At 39.8% G+C, this 17,998-nt stretch overlaps 2 protein-coding genes across 6 annotated transcripts in view; one reads left to right on the forward strand and one right to left on the reverse strand.

Moving 5' to 3' along the window:
• Positions 1–533: 533 nt before the first annotated feature.
• Positions 534–14,144, reverse strand: abhd3 (abhydrolase domain containing 3, phospholipase). Its single transcript, XM_023295307.3, has 9 exons — positions 13,861–14,144; positions 12,629–12,792; positions 10,435–10,617; positions 8,985–9,030; positions 5,155–5,267; positions 4,001–4,174; positions 3,604–3,652; positions 3,351–3,516; positions 534–3,221 (listed from the first exon to the last, which is right to left on the reverse strand). Exons 1-9 carry the CDS (start codon positions 14,020–14,022, stop codon positions 3,040–3,042), a joined length of 1,239 nt encoding a protein of 412 aa, XP_023151075.1. The 5' UTR covers positions 14,023–14,144; the 3' UTR covers positions 534–3,039.
• A 2,620-nt stretch (positions 14,145–16,764) lies between these two features.
• mib1 (MIB E3 ubiquitin protein ligase 1) overlaps positions 16,765–17,998 on the forward strand; it is a 66,199-nt gene continuing 64,965 nt past the window's right edge. For 3 of the 5 annotated variants that reach the window (XM_055014034.1, XM_055014036.1, XM_055014037.1), the window contains exon 1: positions 16,766–17,660. In XM_055014034.1, coding sequence (XP_054870009.1) covers positions 17,432–17,660 — 229 coding nt within the window. In that variant the 5' untranslated portion in view covers positions 16,766–17,431. Of the gene's footprint in view, positions 17,661–17,998 lie in introns of all 5 variants that reach the window. The other 2 variants (XM_055014033.1, XM_055014035.1) reach the window with 1 other exon arrangement.

Here is a 17,998-nt window from a genome sequence, read left to right on the forward strand (position 1 = left end):
CAAATTTCTGAAAATTTGCAAAACCTTCAGGAACAAAATTCCAGTAATTCCTTAAAAGTTTTATTTAAAAAAGTCCCCAAAATTTGGCAAGAAAATTCTTGTAAATATTTTCAAAAAATGAGTGAAAATCTTCAAAAAAATATGAAAAATATTTAGTGATTACATATATATATCAGTAAAACTTCAAATATTTTCTTTAAGAACATTCACAAAAAAAACAACCAAAATCCAGTGAATTTAACTGGATTTTGGTTGATTTTTTTTTGTGAATGTTCTTAAGAGACATTTTTTTAAACATTACTTTTTTTTCCATCAAAAAATTTTCAAAAATTTCCCAAAAATGTTGAAAATGTGGACATCAGAAGTTTCACTGTGAAAATATGTATTTTTTTCCGGATTTTCAAACTTTGAAACAGGTCAATTTGACCCGCAGGACAACACAAGGGTTAAAGAACAGAGAAACGCTGAACTGGAGTGCATGGTCGTCTAGTCATTCAATATATTCTGCTGAGAAACTGCATCACAAGCAAACACACGGATCTGGACTTTGTTTAATAATTTATTAAATACAGCATATTACACTCATGTTGGTAATGTGAATATACTAGTACTTATACCATAGAGACCATTTTTAAATTTAAAATCTTATTGCTGCACATGTTAAACCAAATGCTTCATTTTCTTCTTTTTATGTAGTGTACAAAATGAAATGCAGCATCCTACGGAAAAACAAACAAACAAACAAACCAACATGTCCTTTGTGCTACAGATTACAAAGTGATGTTAGGGTTCAGGACATGATGACGCTGAGACACATGCTACTCAATGGACACTTGGCAGAACAAACAAACACTAAAAATTCCACAGGTAGAGGAAGTCAACATCCCTCATGCAGTGCATTACTGGAAATCTGGCCGCCAGTCAGATCTGCTCGTTTCAATGATGCCAACTCATACATGGTAGCCAGCGCCTTGATCATTGTTGGCGAAAGAAAACTGAAATGACTGAGAACCAGGTTCCACTAACGATGCGAGCTATGCATCTTGTAAAGCGACATCTACCACTTCAGACGGCCAATATGTACACCCTCTGTCCTCCTTTGCACGTTACTTCATTCACATCACTGTATCCAGCACCCTCAGACTCACTTACAGAAGTAGCCAGCAACATTTTCACAAAGAAAACTTCATGGAATTTACATACTGCTCAGTTCGGTCTTGGGATATACTTTCACATCTCGAATGAAACGAAGTGCTTTGCATTAAGGAATTAGAGGCATGGTAGTATCAACTAAAATAGTGCAATTTTACATTCATTGTCATTAATGAATTATTCTCCGTATAATACATTTGTAGAAGTATTTGGTGTGCGTGAAGGTAAAGGAAGTGAAAATAAAAGTGCATGCAGAAGACTTACAGAGAAGAACAGTCAACACACTCATTTGCTTCCTTGGTGAGAGTTAGATGAGGAGATTGACACAGCAGCAGCTGTTCAGTTAGCTTAGCATTAAGACTGAAAGTAATGAGAAACTAGCACGGCTATCCCTCTAAATCTGTCTAATGAGCACGCAAGAAGTAGTTTATTTAATCAAAAACTGGAGTACACTACTGTTCAAAAGTTTACGGTCACCCAGACAATTTCATGTTTTCCATGAAAACTCACACTTTTATTCATGTGCTAACATAACAACAAAGGTTTTTCTAGTCATCAATTAGCACAATGTAGCATTAGAACACAGGAGTGATGGTTGCTGGAAATGTTCCTCTGTACCTCTATGTAGATATTCCATTAAAAATCAGCTGTTTCCAGCTAGAATAGTCATTTACCACATTAACAATGTCTAGACTGTATTCCTGATTAATTTAATGTTATCTTCATTGAAAAAAACTGCTTTTCTTTAAAAAATAAGGACATTTCTAAGTGACTCCAAAAACTTTTGAATGGTAGTGTATATAAATGGCTTCTCTCTTGTGAACCGGCAATCTAACAATGACAAGTTTTACAACAACATTTCATCCATTGCAACACCTTAATGGTTGCAAACCTAAGCTTACATACGCCAGATATAGCATATTTTTTAGTTTTAGAGGTAGGTAGGCTGGCTGCATCTCCCTGCTTCCAGTCTTTACACTGTGCTAAGCTAACCATAAACCTAGTATAAGTCTTCTATTTAACAGAATGTGAAATCCATCTTCTTAACACTCCGGAAGAAAGCAAACAAGTGTGTTTCTCAGAATGTGAAACTTTAGAGAAACAATATACTATATGTCAATGGTTCTTTATCACATACTTTAAGTAACTGAGGGAAAAAGGAATCTAAGAAGAATAACTGACAGCAAAATTACACAGGAAGAAGAATGAGTAAAATAAAGAAAATCCCTGAGGGCTAAAATTCTACTGATGTAAGGATGCTTCATGAACAAAAATGATGGGATTTTCATGTACAGACTTCCGTTGACTTCAACAGAACAAAATTGCACAGGGTAATCACAGAATCCTTTAGCTAGCTAATGCAACTAAACAATATGGGCACAGATTCAGCTTTTTAGCAGTAACATGAACAGCTATGCTCACCCCTGTGAGCATGTTTACAGACTCACTGTAGTTGTATGGAATAAATAAATGAACGTTGAACGCAACACAAATGCTGCATTCAATAAAATGTGCCCTTCAAATGAGGAAGAATGCATTTTTTTGCTTGTGGCAGAAGGTAGAATGGGACGGAAGGCTGTAGAGCGAAGTTAAAAGAAAGTCAATGACAGGAAGGGAAAAGATAGAATTGGATTTGGTGGAAAGGAAAGGAAAAAAGGATGGATGCAGTGCAGCACGGAAGAAATTATGAAAGAGGGAAAATAGTCAAAGGAAGGAACAATGGTAGGACGTTAGAAAAAACAATGGAATTAGAAACGGAATGAACAAAGGACGGAATGCAGCGAGGAAAGATGGATGACAGATGAAATAAATGAAAGCAAAGACAGAAGAAAGGAATCAAAGGCATGAAGTAGACGTAAAACTAGAGGAACACTTTAAGTTCTCTTATCAGGAGAGATCTTTGAGTCGGCTGCCTTGTTCGATGACTGCCTTTGCAAACTGCTTGAAGACTCGGTCCATGTAAGTGCTCTGTCGCGGCCACAAGCCCTCCAGGAAACCAATATGGCCACCATGACAGGTGATGAGCAGGGCCAGGTTAGGATTCTGCTTCACCGCCTCCACTGGAATGGCTGCAAACAAAACAGCAGCGCTAGTAAGCCTACCTCATAAATCCATTTTCACTCATGTATTCATTCCATTACAAGTCCCAAAAATGAGTCGGTGAGGTCGGAGTGTAGAGAAACTGTGTTGGGACTCACCATGAGATGGAGAAAAGACATCATCAGCAGCATTCAGACACAGCATTGGCACCTGCACAGATTTCAGCCTGTGGACAGGACTGGCATCGTGATAGTAGTCGTCATTGGTGGGATAACCGAACATTATGGACGTGAACCTCTCGTCAAACTCTCGGATGGTCTTTGCCTGTGGGGAGCCAGTAAAATGAATCAATTTTGCCTGCTTTGCTGAATGAAATTAGCGTGGCTTAATGTCGCTGAAAATAATCCCTACCTTCATGACATGATCAATGTCGTAACACTTTTCAAGGACTGGTCTGTGTCTGCAGGGGAGATTAAAAATAAAACTGTCACCGACTGCTGTTAGGTTAAATGATTTGCTTCTGGAAACATCTTTCAAAAATGCAGACAATCATGTAACAACATAATGAACTTTGAAAGTGCTTCTACAAAAGCGCTGCTGTGCATATATAATACCCGTATATGACACAATTTATTATGCAGATATCAGCTGTTACATGTTATCAAGTAAAGAGTTTCAAAAACAACTTTGAATCGGCATATAAAACTTAAATATGTAAAACTCAGTTATTCCAGCTTGTGAAACATGTCGCCTATAGCACCAGCAGTGGGTGAGTGGTCATGTTAATCCCGCTCTAGCCCCGGCTGACCTGTGCACAGAGGCTTGTAGGCAGCTGGTGAGGTAGGAGTTGAAGAGGAAACGGTCCAGGGGCTTTTCCAGTGAAGCGGTGCACTCAAATACATCCCAGCCTGCTGAGAAGACCACCACCCCTTTCAGACAGGTTTCCTGGCCCTTGCGCCCCAAGTAGTTGGCCAGCATCATCCTGGAAATGGAGGGAAGGCAAGATGAAGCGACAGGGATTCCATTTCTGACCAATCCCTCAATTCAAGGGATTAGTGCTGTGCAAGAGAAAACACCATCTCTGGCATGCTCCCCTGAACAACTGGAACCAAATTAAAGCACTGATATAACCAAACAAACACTGCGCGAATGTGTAACGTCGTGTGTTGCTTGGAGTGTTCCAGTTAATATTTTTCAAGTTTGGTTATTATTTAGCCATCAACAAATGTGTAGAGCTGTCTTGCATAGCTATAAACCTCTGAATCCTGCAACAAAAAAAAAACCCTACAGGCAGGTGTTCAATGTAAGTTTCTTTAAAAATATTGAAAAATTAGGCCATTTATCTAAGCCAGAAACCGTGAGAGTCATTGGATTTTCAACTTTCCAGTGGTCCTTGAACTACTTATCAATTCTAAACTCAAAATTGTGGTATTTCATCAAAAATAATTCTGATTGAAAAAATGCCAAAAATAAATCATTTGCATAAACCAGGTTCTGCAAACAGTCAAGTGGCTAAAAATCTGGGTCTTTTCAGCTGAACTACAGGCTGTGTTTACAGAGAGCAGAAAGAAGACAAGTATGGAAAGAAACTTAAAATGTAATTAGTAAAATGTCTACATGTTTTCCCAAATGTTGCGCATGTTGATTTCAGTTCTGTTTTTTTTTTTATTTTTGCAAAATAAATACAAAAAACAATTACATTTTTGCTTGTTATGATTTATAGCATTATACCTTTGTTATATTTTACAGACAATGTGTTTCAAGTCTCTCTTTTTCTTGCAAAGGTTATGCTGTTTTCCATAGAGGTGCAGTGAACAATGAGCCCACAGTGAGTAAAAATGTGACAGGAGTAAATAAAAAAAAGTCCAGAAATGGTGTGGGGTAGTAACACTGTAAGACTGACTAGCAGTATTTGCCAGTACTGAAATGTTCAGTCAGGCTGGTAGCACGTGGCTTCATTACCCGCCCATGGATACTCCGGCAGCCATGACTGGAGCAGCTTCATTGGTCCTCTGAATGTGCTCAATGACAGCTTCCAGATCCTCTGTGTTGGCTGCACAGTAGGTCCTTGGGGTCTGGGTGGGACAGTAAGATAATACAGTCAAGTCTTGTTCCTGTTTCTCTCTCACTGTTAACATCATAGCAAAAAACCTACATGAAAATGTGGTGAATACAGTGAATAGAGAAAAAAATTGCCTATAACTAAAGTACTTACACATAATACATATCCCTGGCAGAGAACTTTAAACAAAAACTAAATTGAAATTAAAGACTTTGTACAAGTACAGCTGTGATAACTACATTCCTGGGAAAATACAATATAATATACAGTAGACAGGTGTAAGACAATTAGAAATGACACATACAGAGACTCAAGACATGTGAGGACACACAGAGTTTACAAATGATTATGCAACAGACACAGTTTCCCAGGGCTACATCAGGACCTTCGTTATTTACAGGGAGAGACAGCAGGAAAAGAAATAGACTAATAGATTTCATCACAGTCAGGCTGCACATGTGCAGAGCTACGATCATTGTATTTTCCTGTTACGTCCTCTGCTAGCCATGCGGTGGGTAATGGACTTTGTACAGTCTCTGTGTGTCTGGATGGCTTGTGGAAACTGTATTGATTACAGCTGGCTGAAGACTGAGCTCCAGATCCCACCTGGCACTCATCAGGAGTGACTAGCCTGGCGCTCCAGACCTCCTCTCAGCCCTGGTCCTCCACACCTCCCAACCCATCAGATTGGTCTGCCACCACAAGTCCTCCTCCCACAAGATCCCAACCATCACTACACCTGTGATCAATCTGCAGCCAAACTCCCAGTTGAGGTGGTTGGGGTTTAGTGTGACCAGTTCGCCCTGGTGCCTCTTTGTTTTTTCTTTGTGTTCCTGTGTGGTCCATAGGTTCTGTAGCCACTGAGGGGTGGCTATGGAAATTACAGCTTCTGTTTTATTGTCTTGGTGAAGACTGGTAGTGGCCTGCTAATTTCGGAGAGAGGCTACTTGTAACTTGAGTCTTCGCATGTTGTGTGTTCGGAAATGTCTGTGTTATGAGGCACCAGTTTTATTTAGTTAATTATGTACACTCAGCACTCGTTTGTATTATTTTCTGTTGTTTGTGGTGGGTGTTGCTATTGCGTTTAAGTTTGGCTAAGGAGTTTAGTTGTTTTTGTGTTTAGCTACGTAGCTTACAAACTCGGATAGCTTTCATTTGGTTTTACAGTATTTGGTTCTTTGATTTGGTCTCTTTTCTTTGTAGTATCGCTGTTCTTTTGTGGTAATTTGTCACTGAGCAATAAATTGCTTTACATAAACTAACTACATCTGGATATAGTTAGTTTAGGGTCAGCTGGGTGTAACATTTCCATTTTTAGAGAAGGTCAACTAATGTTATCTGTTGAATATCACTTACATGCCAAATAATTTTAAGTTGTATCACCTCTGCAAAAAAAAATGCATTTTTTCCAAGCTGATAAAATACAAAACAAAAGAAAGACGCTACTGAAAATACATGCCTCGAAACTGAAACCCAAAAGTGAGTACACCTGTGACACACAAGTTAGAAAACCTGTGATCACTAAAAGCAAACTGAGTATACCTGTGATTCAGTCAGCCTCAATGTATGACCATATGACCATGTTTCCACAAGGAAAAGAATCACCAGAGGAGCCTCAAGATCTGATTGTGAGACTTCACAAAGATGATAAATGTCCAACCAACTAAAAATCTGTCCAAACACAGTTGCAGCAGTACAGGAGGCTTAAAACGACTCATGTCACCACTAATCAGAGCTGCAGTGGCTGTCCTCCAAAAATGATGCCACGGACAGTGCGCTACTTGCACAAGCTATCTCTGAAAAACAGATGGGCAAGTGCTTCAGACTTGGCACAGGGGTTATTGGTGGAAATCAGAGTTTTAGTGACAGCTCAGACATTGTGAAATACATTACATAACATCAACCTTTATGGATGAGGTCCCAGAAAAAAAATCTTGCTTGCTCTTTGGCACAAAACTTTGCTGTGGATGAAGAAAAGATACCAGAATTCACTTCTGCTGTATGCTGAGATTGGATTAAAAAAAAATCTTCTAATACAGCAACAGCTTTACAAAGGAACTCTGTGTCTAAGGTTTTTGGATAAAACACAATATTTGATGACAAGAAACTAAGTCTATGAAGCTATGAGCTCTCTATAACCTGTGTATAAATGAAACTATTTTCTGCAGGCCAAGAAAAGGTGACCTCTTTCTCTAATGCTGCACAGGTGCCACTTTCTAGCTAATAATGACAGCTGTGCTATTACTGACTAATTGGCTATTTCTGGCTGTGATAACGGTGGTCTGTGATTTTTGGAGAAAGGGGTGAAATCCCTTTCAGCTTGCAACAGCATTACCTTATTTAAACCAAGCCAGCTCTAACTTCAAGGAGCCTATTTAACAGGTCCAGTTTCTCAGGGTGCTGTTGACTCCTCATTAAGATTCAAGAAGAAACTCTGGCAAGTAAATTCCTGTTTTTCTAGTCTCTTATGGTTCCTCTAATAGGCCTGCACAAGCGTACAACTTTACAGGGACAGCAGCACTTACTAAGTGGAAATCATTGACCATAATATATAACAAAAGCAATAAAACACCTCCCCTAACCTGCTCCTCAAAACCAAAAACATGGTTAGGGGAGCCGATGTAGCAGGATGAAAGTTCTTCTCTGCAAAGCTACTCCACAGGAAAGTGTAATATAATAGGCTTTTTACGAGGTCTAGAAATAGGGCACTGGCACTTAGGATAGTCTTTGTAGCAGGGAGCATCTTTCACACAGCGCTGGCCTATTTAAACAATAGAGGATATTCACACTAACTGGACACAGAGAAAACACTCAGAGAAGCGTATTAATGCCAAATCATTTGCATAGAATACAGAACAATGCCCAAGTGAAATGAGGGAGAAAATTTTCTCCTTACTACCACCACTTTATATAGTGCCAAGGTTACAGGGTCCAGCTCCTCCCTGCACTCTTTTTTTTGTCTTTTACCTAAGAACAGCTGAGTCAACTAAATTCTAGATGTGACCTACAATAGAGGTTTAAATCAAACTGAGCGACAATAGTCCCTTTGCTATAGTGTCACTTCTTTTTTATTATTCTGCAGCTGTGACAGTATATGACAAAGACAGCAGCAGGACACAGATCAGCCACTGATTCAGATTTACACCCACTAAGAGTAACATTGGATTGATTGTGGGCAATCCCTCCCTGTAATGAGACACCATTCATGCTTTTGATGAAGTCGCTGAATGATAGTGATGGTATGATTAGATCTGAGAGGTACAGTCGCCCATGAACCAGAGGTGTACAGACAGAGAGGGGAGACATTAAGCACAGAGCTGTGCACTATCAGAGTTCGGGCCCATGTTGTTGGCTAAATATACCCGTCTGTAAAAGGACAGATTAGGCCAGGTGTCAGAACAGCACGTGTTTGGAGAGGTCATATTTCTGCGGATCGGCATTAAAATACAGTATCTGCCTGCAACTTAATCCCTGCTGCGCAACAACATTGTCTGTGCAGCGTCCACTTAGGCTCCCTGTGGCTTCCATCACACGTGTGCAACAGACAAGCTCTGTGCTGGCTGAAGCAAGGAAAAGAACAACTCAGCTGGGAAGCTGTCATACTGACAAATCGGACTGCCAACTGTGCTTTTTATGCTGTATGTCTGTCTTACTGAATATAGACAAGGAACATGAAGAATTCTATAATAAATGATGACAGATTGAAATCTATGACACGTTAGATTCTTACCAGCAATGTTTCCCCAGAAACCCCTCTGTTGTTGAACACCACACATCTGAAAGACACAAAACATGTATTCTACTGAATCATTATAGTCTCCCAAATCATTTATCTACTGATTGTAACTGAAACAAGTTCAGAAACCTATGAAATAATGAGACAGATAATTGTTAAACATTTGAAGATGTTATGATGAGTTATGGGAACAGGCAATCAGCATTTTCTGTTGTTTCTGGCTTTATAGATTGCTTTTTTTTATAGATTTATTGAGATAAGTAACTATTTCAAGTGGAAATGGAAATTAATCAGGATATATTCTCTGTCAATCAAGTGTTTTTTTATATTTCTCCCAAAAAATGCCACAGATTTTCTCATTTTGATCAGTGTGTGCTGAATATCTTCGGAGTTTGGACTGCTGGTCAGACGAAAAAACATCTGGATGTGACACCTTGTGCTCTGAAAAACTGGATTTTTTTTGTCGCTTTATAGACTGAACAATTAATAGATTAATCAAGATAACATTTGGTGGATGAATCATTGATAGCATTACTAGTTACTTGCAGGCCTAAATTCAGAGGTTTGTTTTTATTTATTAAGTATTTGTGACAAGGAACATGGTAGCACAAATTTCTTTAAACAAATGATTATCATGAAGAAAATAAACTGGAAGTATGGTGAGCTGTGCAGAGAGGCACAGCTGTGTGAAGATCATTCTGTTTGTACAGTAAAGCAAAGGCATCAGCATCCCTCCTTGGCCCACATCTCACAAGTCATCTATTATCTGCTGGAGTCAGACCTGCTGTTTCTATCTGTATAACTCAGCAGCAGGGCGGAGCTATGCACGGAGGAGGCGGTGGTGGGGTGCTTATACACCCGCCGCAGCATAGACTCGGAAGCTGGTCCAGGCTAAGCTGCAAAGCTTGTAGCGGGATAAGCTGTAATTAATTAAGCTACACAGACAAGGGTGAGGGGTGGAAGATGCTGAGTTTGCCGGCTGTCTTCCCATGCCTTCCCAAATCTGGATGAAAGAATAAGTGCAGAGAACACAGAACTATCGGAGAGGGAGGAAACCGAGGGGAAAAAGTGCCTCCCTCTGCAACTCTTCAAGCTTGTGCTACATTTGGCTATTTACAAAAGCAGCTCTTGACATAGAGCTTAGCTGCCCACTTTATTTGTGCACTTCACCTTAAATAACCCCAAGCCCCTGTCACTCATGGACCAATTATATAAAAGTACAAAATTTGCAAAAGCACTACAAAAGTGGTTGCTAGGTTTTTACTTGGGAATCAATATTGATATGACTGCAGAAGTGCTCTGACTGCGACTGGACAAGAAATCTGTAATCTATATGAATGGCAAATTAGGACACAAGGCACAGAATGTCAGTGCTGTGATTCAGTGCCCTGAACGTGTGCTCAGCATCGGACCTCAGCCAGGGTATCCAGTCAAGACCACCCACCTGTAGCCCAGATCCCGGCTCTGTTGGACCATGTGCAAGATGTAGGACTCTCGGCTGGTGCCAGTCAGACCAGGAAGAAGCAGGACCGTGGGCCTAGTGGCAGGGTCGGGATGTGCAAGGCTGTCGTCGTTGTCAAACCAATCCAAAGATATCTGTCCTCCATCTGCTGCCTTAATAAGCTCACTGCAGAGATGAGTGGCACACGCAAATCAAGTTATCTTTTATCTGTAACTGCATATACCCACTTCTTTGTCTCATTCATACACATGTATACACTCAAACACACATGCAGTGGAAAAGAAAAATAAATGATGTTAAATTTGGAATTCCATCCATATCTCCTCATAAAATACCCATTTAAATAGTTCAACTTGTTTAAGAGTTGTTAATAATACGGCTACGTTCTCTGCACAATTAATAATCTCTGTCAAGTTCCAGGTAAAGTGATTACCTCACTGTATCCATCACACACAAGGCCAAAGGGGAATTGGATATGTGAGTAGAACGCTCACTGACAGCTGCTTCATTTCCCCTGCGATCATCTTGTCAGTGGCCTTTTGCAACGCACAGCAAGTTAAGAAAAGAAGGAGGGCATTGCACCAGTGTGTTCTTATGGTCAATCAATTTCTTTGCTATACAACCCAAGCCTGGCAGATGAGGACATTGCGTCCTAGTGCCAGTACATTTTAAAACCTGCACTGCACAAAACCACACACAGTAGCTGGTGAGCCAACTTGGCTAGCCGGTGGTAAAGACATCAGCATGAAATTACAGAACCCCCATGAAATATGCACCTGAGGCGAGACTTTAAAGTCAAGAAAGGCCAATTCAGAGTGGCCGGTGACAAAGTAGGAGGGAAGAGGTGCTAATCCTCCGCTCAGACAACCAGGTGAGTGGAATTTCACCCAGACAGCCTACAATATACAATGTACAGAACAGTCTTCGCGAAGTCTGTCCTTGGGTCAACCTTGGATAACTTCATTACGGGAGGGGGTGTCCGGTTGTCCCTGGAGGGAATGTGGTAATAATTTCATTGAATGTGACCATAAGTCTCACAGGGTTTGATAATAGAGATATATACAAGGATGGATACAGGCCCTGTGCATTATGGGAATATTTGTCTCCTTGACAAAGGAGACCATCAACAGCAAGGGTAGTGTGAATGTCCTTGGGACAGATAAATGATGGGACTACAAATTCAGCTGAAGAATCAAAAAACGCCATGAAAAACAAGGAAGTATATCAATATTCATGATCAAATGGGTCAGATTTGGCTCATATGTAAAACTGAAATGTTACAAACCCATATATCAATAAGTAGATCCAGAACCGATATTCAAGATAACAGCAATATTGCATAATGTTATTTTTCCACTTTCTTGATTGATTTAAAATGATTAATTTTAGTCGTGTTTCTATGTTAGGAATAAACACAACAAAAAGCTTAGCATTGTTTTTTCTCTTCAGTCCAATCTTGAATACCTGGCTGACACAACAGGACACGTGCACAGTCACAGTTTACAGTTACAAACACAAAGTCTCAACCGAAGCAGATGCACCTGAAATTAAGGGTACATGGAAAAACATCAAAAAAAATTTAAAAGTTCATGTAAAAATAAATAAATAACTCATAAATGTGTAATAATAAATAAAACATCTGTGTTAATTCATTATAATCTCCTTTGTGTATGTAGGGGGCAAGGAATGCTGTGCCAATTAATCTTCAACAGAATGTACATTATCAAGAAGCAGGCCGGGCGGCCCAGGCCAGCAGAGTGGCACAAAAGATCTCTTTTTCCTCTGAGCTTTTGAGTTTGCCTAAGAACAAGACTGGGATTTGTTTCCAGTTGTGACACTGGAAAGAAAGAAACCAAGTAACAGCCAGCAGCAGTTTCTCAGTGACTAAGCTCATTTGAAAAGTTTGAAAAGCTGTGCTCAATTGCCATTAAAAAATTCTGAATGTTTTCCATGACATTTAATAATAACTCTGACAATCCAGAACAAGACTGTTGCTATACTAAACATCCATTGACTATACAATCACTTACGGGAGATCAGGTCTTTGACTTAAATGTGTTCAAATGCACATATGAATCTGGTGAAGCAAACCTGCTTAAAATGAGAAACAAATTTTCAGATGTGAAAAAAGTCTTGTGTGATAGCACTTAGGATGTCGATCACAGTGAGGACTTACTTTCTGTAGATGACTCCAGGTTTGGCTGTGACAAAAGGTCTGAGTAAAGTCTGGATGCGACTCTCCCAGCACCAAAAGGTGGGATAGTAAGTCTCTGACACTACCGGACATTGCTCCCTCAGAAACTGGTAGAACTTCTTGCCCCCAGAGATAAGCTGTGGCTTCTGCAAAATACAAGTAAATGAAGTGTGGCACAGGTTTAGGTCAAAACAGACGCCTTTTGTGCCCCTCAAAGACTATCTAATCTTTGCTGTTACATCAAGTTGCAAAACCTGTTGCATTATTGTCTCCAAATTTAACGTAAAAACTGCCAAAGCTGACATCAAAACTCTAAAAACATGTTTTTTTTAAATGAAAAGAGAGGTTTGAGCTTCAGTACATAGAGATAAATAAAAATGTAACTAACAGAAAGCGAAGTTGTTTCTGAGAGCAACTTGCAGACTAGTTAAGTGTATGAGAGCATAAACCTGAATTCTAGGCCTTTCTTACATTTGAACGGCATGCATTAAAGAGAACACAGTGAATAACCATGTTCTAGCATGTCTGATAAATTCACCAATAAAGATTTATTGCATGATTTGCACTGGGAGCTTCTTAATTTTGCTTTAAGCCTTTCCTGAGGAGAAAATGTTGCTCTGATTGTCAGTTTAGCTTTAAGTCCACTACATTTCACTGGAGTTCCCTTAAAACAGATGTGGCATTTTACACGTAGAATGCATCCTATAAATATTACTAATACAAAAATGCTAATAAAAATAAATAGATTAAAAAAATACTGTTTATCTTTCTATAAAGCCGCCTCTGTGAGTCTCCATCTGTTCCCAAATAAATGAAGGTAACTTAGCATGCACATTACATAAAACCTCATACCGGCAAGTCTAGCTAAAACACATACCGTTAGCCTAGCAACGCCAGCACCGACTCCTAACGCCAGCTATGTTTCTACGGAATTATACCTTGTTACCTCGCTATATATACACACACATATGCTACATTTTGTTGTAAATTTAACCCGGAATGTGCGTTTGGTTGCTTTTTATCCAGCCCACATGCTGTATCGTTAGCCCCGCCGGTGGCCAGTTGACACCTAATCGAAACCTCCATCAGCAGCGCCGGTCATCACTGCCATAGTCATGGTCCTGCTCCGGTAAACCGACACACACGCCGGTTTAGACTGAATATACGAGCTGTAAGTCTCTTCAAAACAAAACCGTTAACTTAACGTTACTCACCTTCGCTACTGAAATGAGATAGTAGCAGGTGTACGCTGCGCTAAAGCCCAGCACCAGAGACAGCCCGACACCGGACCCGAATAGCCCAACTTTCACTTGATTCTCCAAGTAATGCGACAGGTCGCGAGTCAAAATGTTGAAATTGAAGTCCAGCGAGATCATTGCAAGGTCCCTGGTGTCTCCCGTACTGCGAGGACAGCGGCCAGCTCGGTAGAAATGCTGCTGTGTCTGCCAGTGAGCCCACTGTGAAGGAGACAGTCAAGGGGACCTGATGGAGGAGACATTTATGTGTGAGCGGACGGTGGCGCTCTTTGACCAGCTATCCGTGGATCAGCCGGCCGCAGTCGGCACGGCGCCCCCTGCAGGCAGCACCGGAGACGTGCACCTCACACAGCTACAGCTTCTGCAATAAGCCTGCAAGTCTTCCCCTCAGAGGGACACAAGCTCAGGGAAAAAGAAAATGACTGATAAGTATTTCCAAAAACATCACGAGCATCTTCTCCTGCTCCTGAAAAACAATCATTGAAGAATAACTGCAGTGGTGGTGAAGCTAAATCACTAACTAGACAAAGCAGGCAAATGCCCCAGGGGCTGTAGAGCCACGTGGGGCCCAAATGTTCCACCCTCACCCTGTGGCAATTTGCAGTAATTTAATTAAATGAAAATGTTATGGAATTTTAAACGGCATGAAGGTAATACTATTATCTTGGGATCATCTTGTACAAATGGATCTGGATTTCAATCTACTTGTAAGGTCTATTTTATTTTAGTATATGGATCCGAGGTTGAAGCATTTTTATTTGTCACATGTTCATTCAGTATGTGCAGTGAAATGCAAAGTTACTGTTCTCAAGGTTGTGGAGTAACAATAAGATATAAAAGAACAAATATTTCAGAAAACAGTAGAAAATTAGAAAAAGTCACAATCATAAATAATGAGATAGAGATCTTAAACTATAGTGCAGTGTACGCTGTGCAAAAGCGCAGTTGTGTGTGTGTGTGTGTGTGTGTGTGTGTGTGTGTGTGTGTGTGTATGTGTGTATGTACTTGCTTGTATTTTTGTTCATGTGTTATGTTTATTATGCATCAGAGTGTGTACACTACTGTTCAAAAGTTTGGGGTCACCCAGACAATTTCATGTTTTCCATGAAAACTCACACTTTTATTCATGTGCTAACATAATTGCACAAGGGTTTTCTAATCATCAATTAGCCTTTCAACACCATTAGCTAACACAATGTAGCATTAGAACACAGGAGTGATGGTTGCTGGAAATATTCCTCTGTACCCCTATGTAGATATTCCATTACAAATCAGCCGTTTCCATCTAGAATAATCATTTAGCACATTAACAATGTCTAGACTGTATTTATGATTCATTTAATGTTATCTTCATTGAATTTTTTTTTCAAAAATAAGGAAATTTCTAAGTGACCCCAAACGTCTGAATGGTAGTGTATGCGTTATTTACATATTTAAATTAGTCCAGTGTGCTGTAGAACAGATAAGGTGCTATACTGTTAATACATGGTGCATTTTAACTGGAGAGAGAACAAGTAGTCAGTGGAGTTCATACAGGGCAAGGTATGTTAACAAAAACAAAAAAAATCACATTGAAATTATTGTTACCGACATTGTGATTGCAATATAAAACACAATTTTAGTGGGAACGGTAAATTGCATTTTTTAGCCCAAACAAGCATGTTCCCTTTTATCAGGAGAATATGATGTGTAGGCACGGCTTCATTTATGATGCTATCCTGTGACACATTTGACCTCTTTCTTGTGATCTGGACATTTCACTTGGCATATGGAATTATATTTCAAATAAATGTGCTGCCCTAAACCTCACTATAGGACCCTGAAGGAGGCTTATGTAATCAGATTTCCAAAGTACCTTACACTTGGTTAACCTGTTGTGTATAATATGACTGTGATGGGGATAAAAAACATAAAAGTCGATACAATTTTGGACATTTAACTTATTTAGCTAAAAATTAACATACAACTTGACATGTCTACCTCAACTTATGAACTTTAAAGTTACTCACTATAAAGTAATTGTGCTTCACTGTAAAAATCTGTCTTCATCCAGTAATGGTCAATATGCTATCTGTATATTTAGGGTTCAGATATGCTTATAGATAAATTAAAAACTTTACTTTAGCAAGCCTTAATTTATGATAATGTGACTTTTTAAAAAAATAGCAAATTGCCTATTAGTATGCCACTTAACATCCTTTAATATCTATAATCAAAGTATTTCATTACATTGTCTTTAAATGAGAAAAAAAAAACAAAAACCATCTGTTGGCCTTTGACACATTCATGCCGCTGCTATTTATTCCCTCGGGGTTGAATCTCTGGTAATCATGAGTGTTTGAATTAATGTCAGCTGCCATCAACTCAGACAGCTGTTATCACGCTACAACAAATTCAATACATATAAATCTGTACACACTATATATACAAAATCTATGCATGGATATATTGTTCTTATAGGCTATAGATTAAAATTTACTGACTACTGTTCTTATCAAATATTTATTTATTAATTTATTTACTTATCAGTGGTGTTTGAAGGTCTAGACAAACTATTAAATTTCTGAAAAAATATTTCAATGAACTGATGTCAGTACTGTGCTTTACAAATTATGGTATTTAAAAGACGTGTATTAGTTTAAATTGTTGTCTAGAGTGAGAAGTCTCTTGTTAAAGCCATTAAATATAAAATTCCTCAACATATTTCTGTATCTACTTAATCAAAAGTCTTTAAAACATTGAGATTTTTTTTTTTTTTTTTTTTTTCCGTCCAGACATGAATGGTCTCGCACGTTACAGATGCGCACGCGCGCCGGAGGCAGGACTCGCTTGTTTTCCACAGCTTCGCGTCTTCGTGCTTCATCGTTCACCTCCGGAGCTAGTTGTTGCTCGTCTGAGGTTTGAACGATGATTGACTATAATGGCGACGCGTTTATTCTGAGTTGAGTCCATGGAACCCTCTCTGGCTGACAAAGCGAACACCTCGGGTTGTTTTTCTGCACCACGCACAACAGTAATACGGATAAGCAGCCACCAGAAGGAGTACATTTTCCACAGCGACTAGGAGCCAGCAGAGGTTTATCCTGCTAGCGTTGCGATAGCTAGCAACTCGGCTCGCTAGCTTGCTAAGTTGAAGAGGTGGCATTCTTGTATGTGGACTGGAGGAGAGGGACAAGCCAGTTTGCTGAGCACTGAGATCTGTCTTAGCTAGTAATGTGTTTACTTTATAGGTTTCTAGGGTAATTATTTTCTGGTTCCCAGAGACAACGCTGAGAAGGCACTGGCTTACAGTTGACGCTAGCTTGTAGTAATAGTTTTTGGAAGAGGATCCAGCAGCCTCCTTGGGTAGCTAACTTAGCTACTTTGCTAACAGGCTAGCTTTGTGGATTGTTCCAGTCTCTTTCCTGTTCGGACTTGCTCTCACTTGCATTTGGAAACCGTCCACCAGCGCACCGATAGCTGGCTAGCAACAATTGCTAGCTTGCTAACTTGTAAAGATTTGTTGTGGCATTGCAAGATATTTTCTTAAATGACCACCGGTAGGAATAACCGAGCGATGATGGAAGGAGTTGGAGCGAGAGTGGTCCGCGGACCTGACTGGAAGTGGGGGAAGCAGGATGGTGGAGAGGGACATGTTGGCACCGTCAGGAGTTTCGAAAGTCCAGAGGAGGTGGTTGTTGTCTGGGACAATGGAACGGCTGCCAACTACCGCTGCTCTGGAGCCTACGACGTGAGGATATTAGACAGTGCACCAACAGGTAACTTTCCATCAGTGCATTTGTATTGACTGCACTTTCAGACTCATTTGAGATTCATGGAAGTTTTTTCCAATACAACAGAATCAGTGTAACGTTTGTCCTAAATTTGGCGGCGTTCAGCGAGTGTAGGAATAAGATTAATGAGGTAGTTTTCTTTGTGATTAAAATATAAGACTTGAGCAATATCGAAAAGTCTTTGCCATTTACAGTTGTTAGGCTGCGGAATAACAACTTCCTATTTATCAAGTTCTCAGAAGCAGCAACTTGTTTGTCGCTAATTTATAATGTGTGTTGAGCGCATACCACTTCTGGCCAACGGATTTGTATACACAGAAGAT

This window comes from Amphiprion ocellaris, chromosome 10 (genome assembly GCF_022539595.1).
Source record: "Amphiprion ocellaris isolate individual 3 ecotype Okinawa chromosome 10, ASM2253959v1, whole genome shotgun sequence".
Lineage (NCBI taxonomy): Eukaryota > Metazoa > Chordata > Actinopteri > Pomacentridae > Amphiprion > Amphiprion ocellaris.

Bases quoted from the DNA above. Each gene is read 5' to 3' on its own strand.
- abhd3 (XM_023295307.3), bottom strand. From the start codon at position 14,022: ATGATCTCGCTGGACTTCAATTTCAACATTTTGACTCGCGACCTGTCG. The intron at 4,175-5,154 runs GTAATGAAGCCA...CTCCATTTCCAG, and splicing joins GCCGGAGTATCCATGGGCGG to GATGATGCTGGCCAACTACT. The intron at 3,222-3,350 runs GTGAGTCCCAAC...TTTTGTTTGCAG, and splicing joins TGTCTTTTCTCCATCTCATG to CCATTCCAGTGGAGGCGGTG.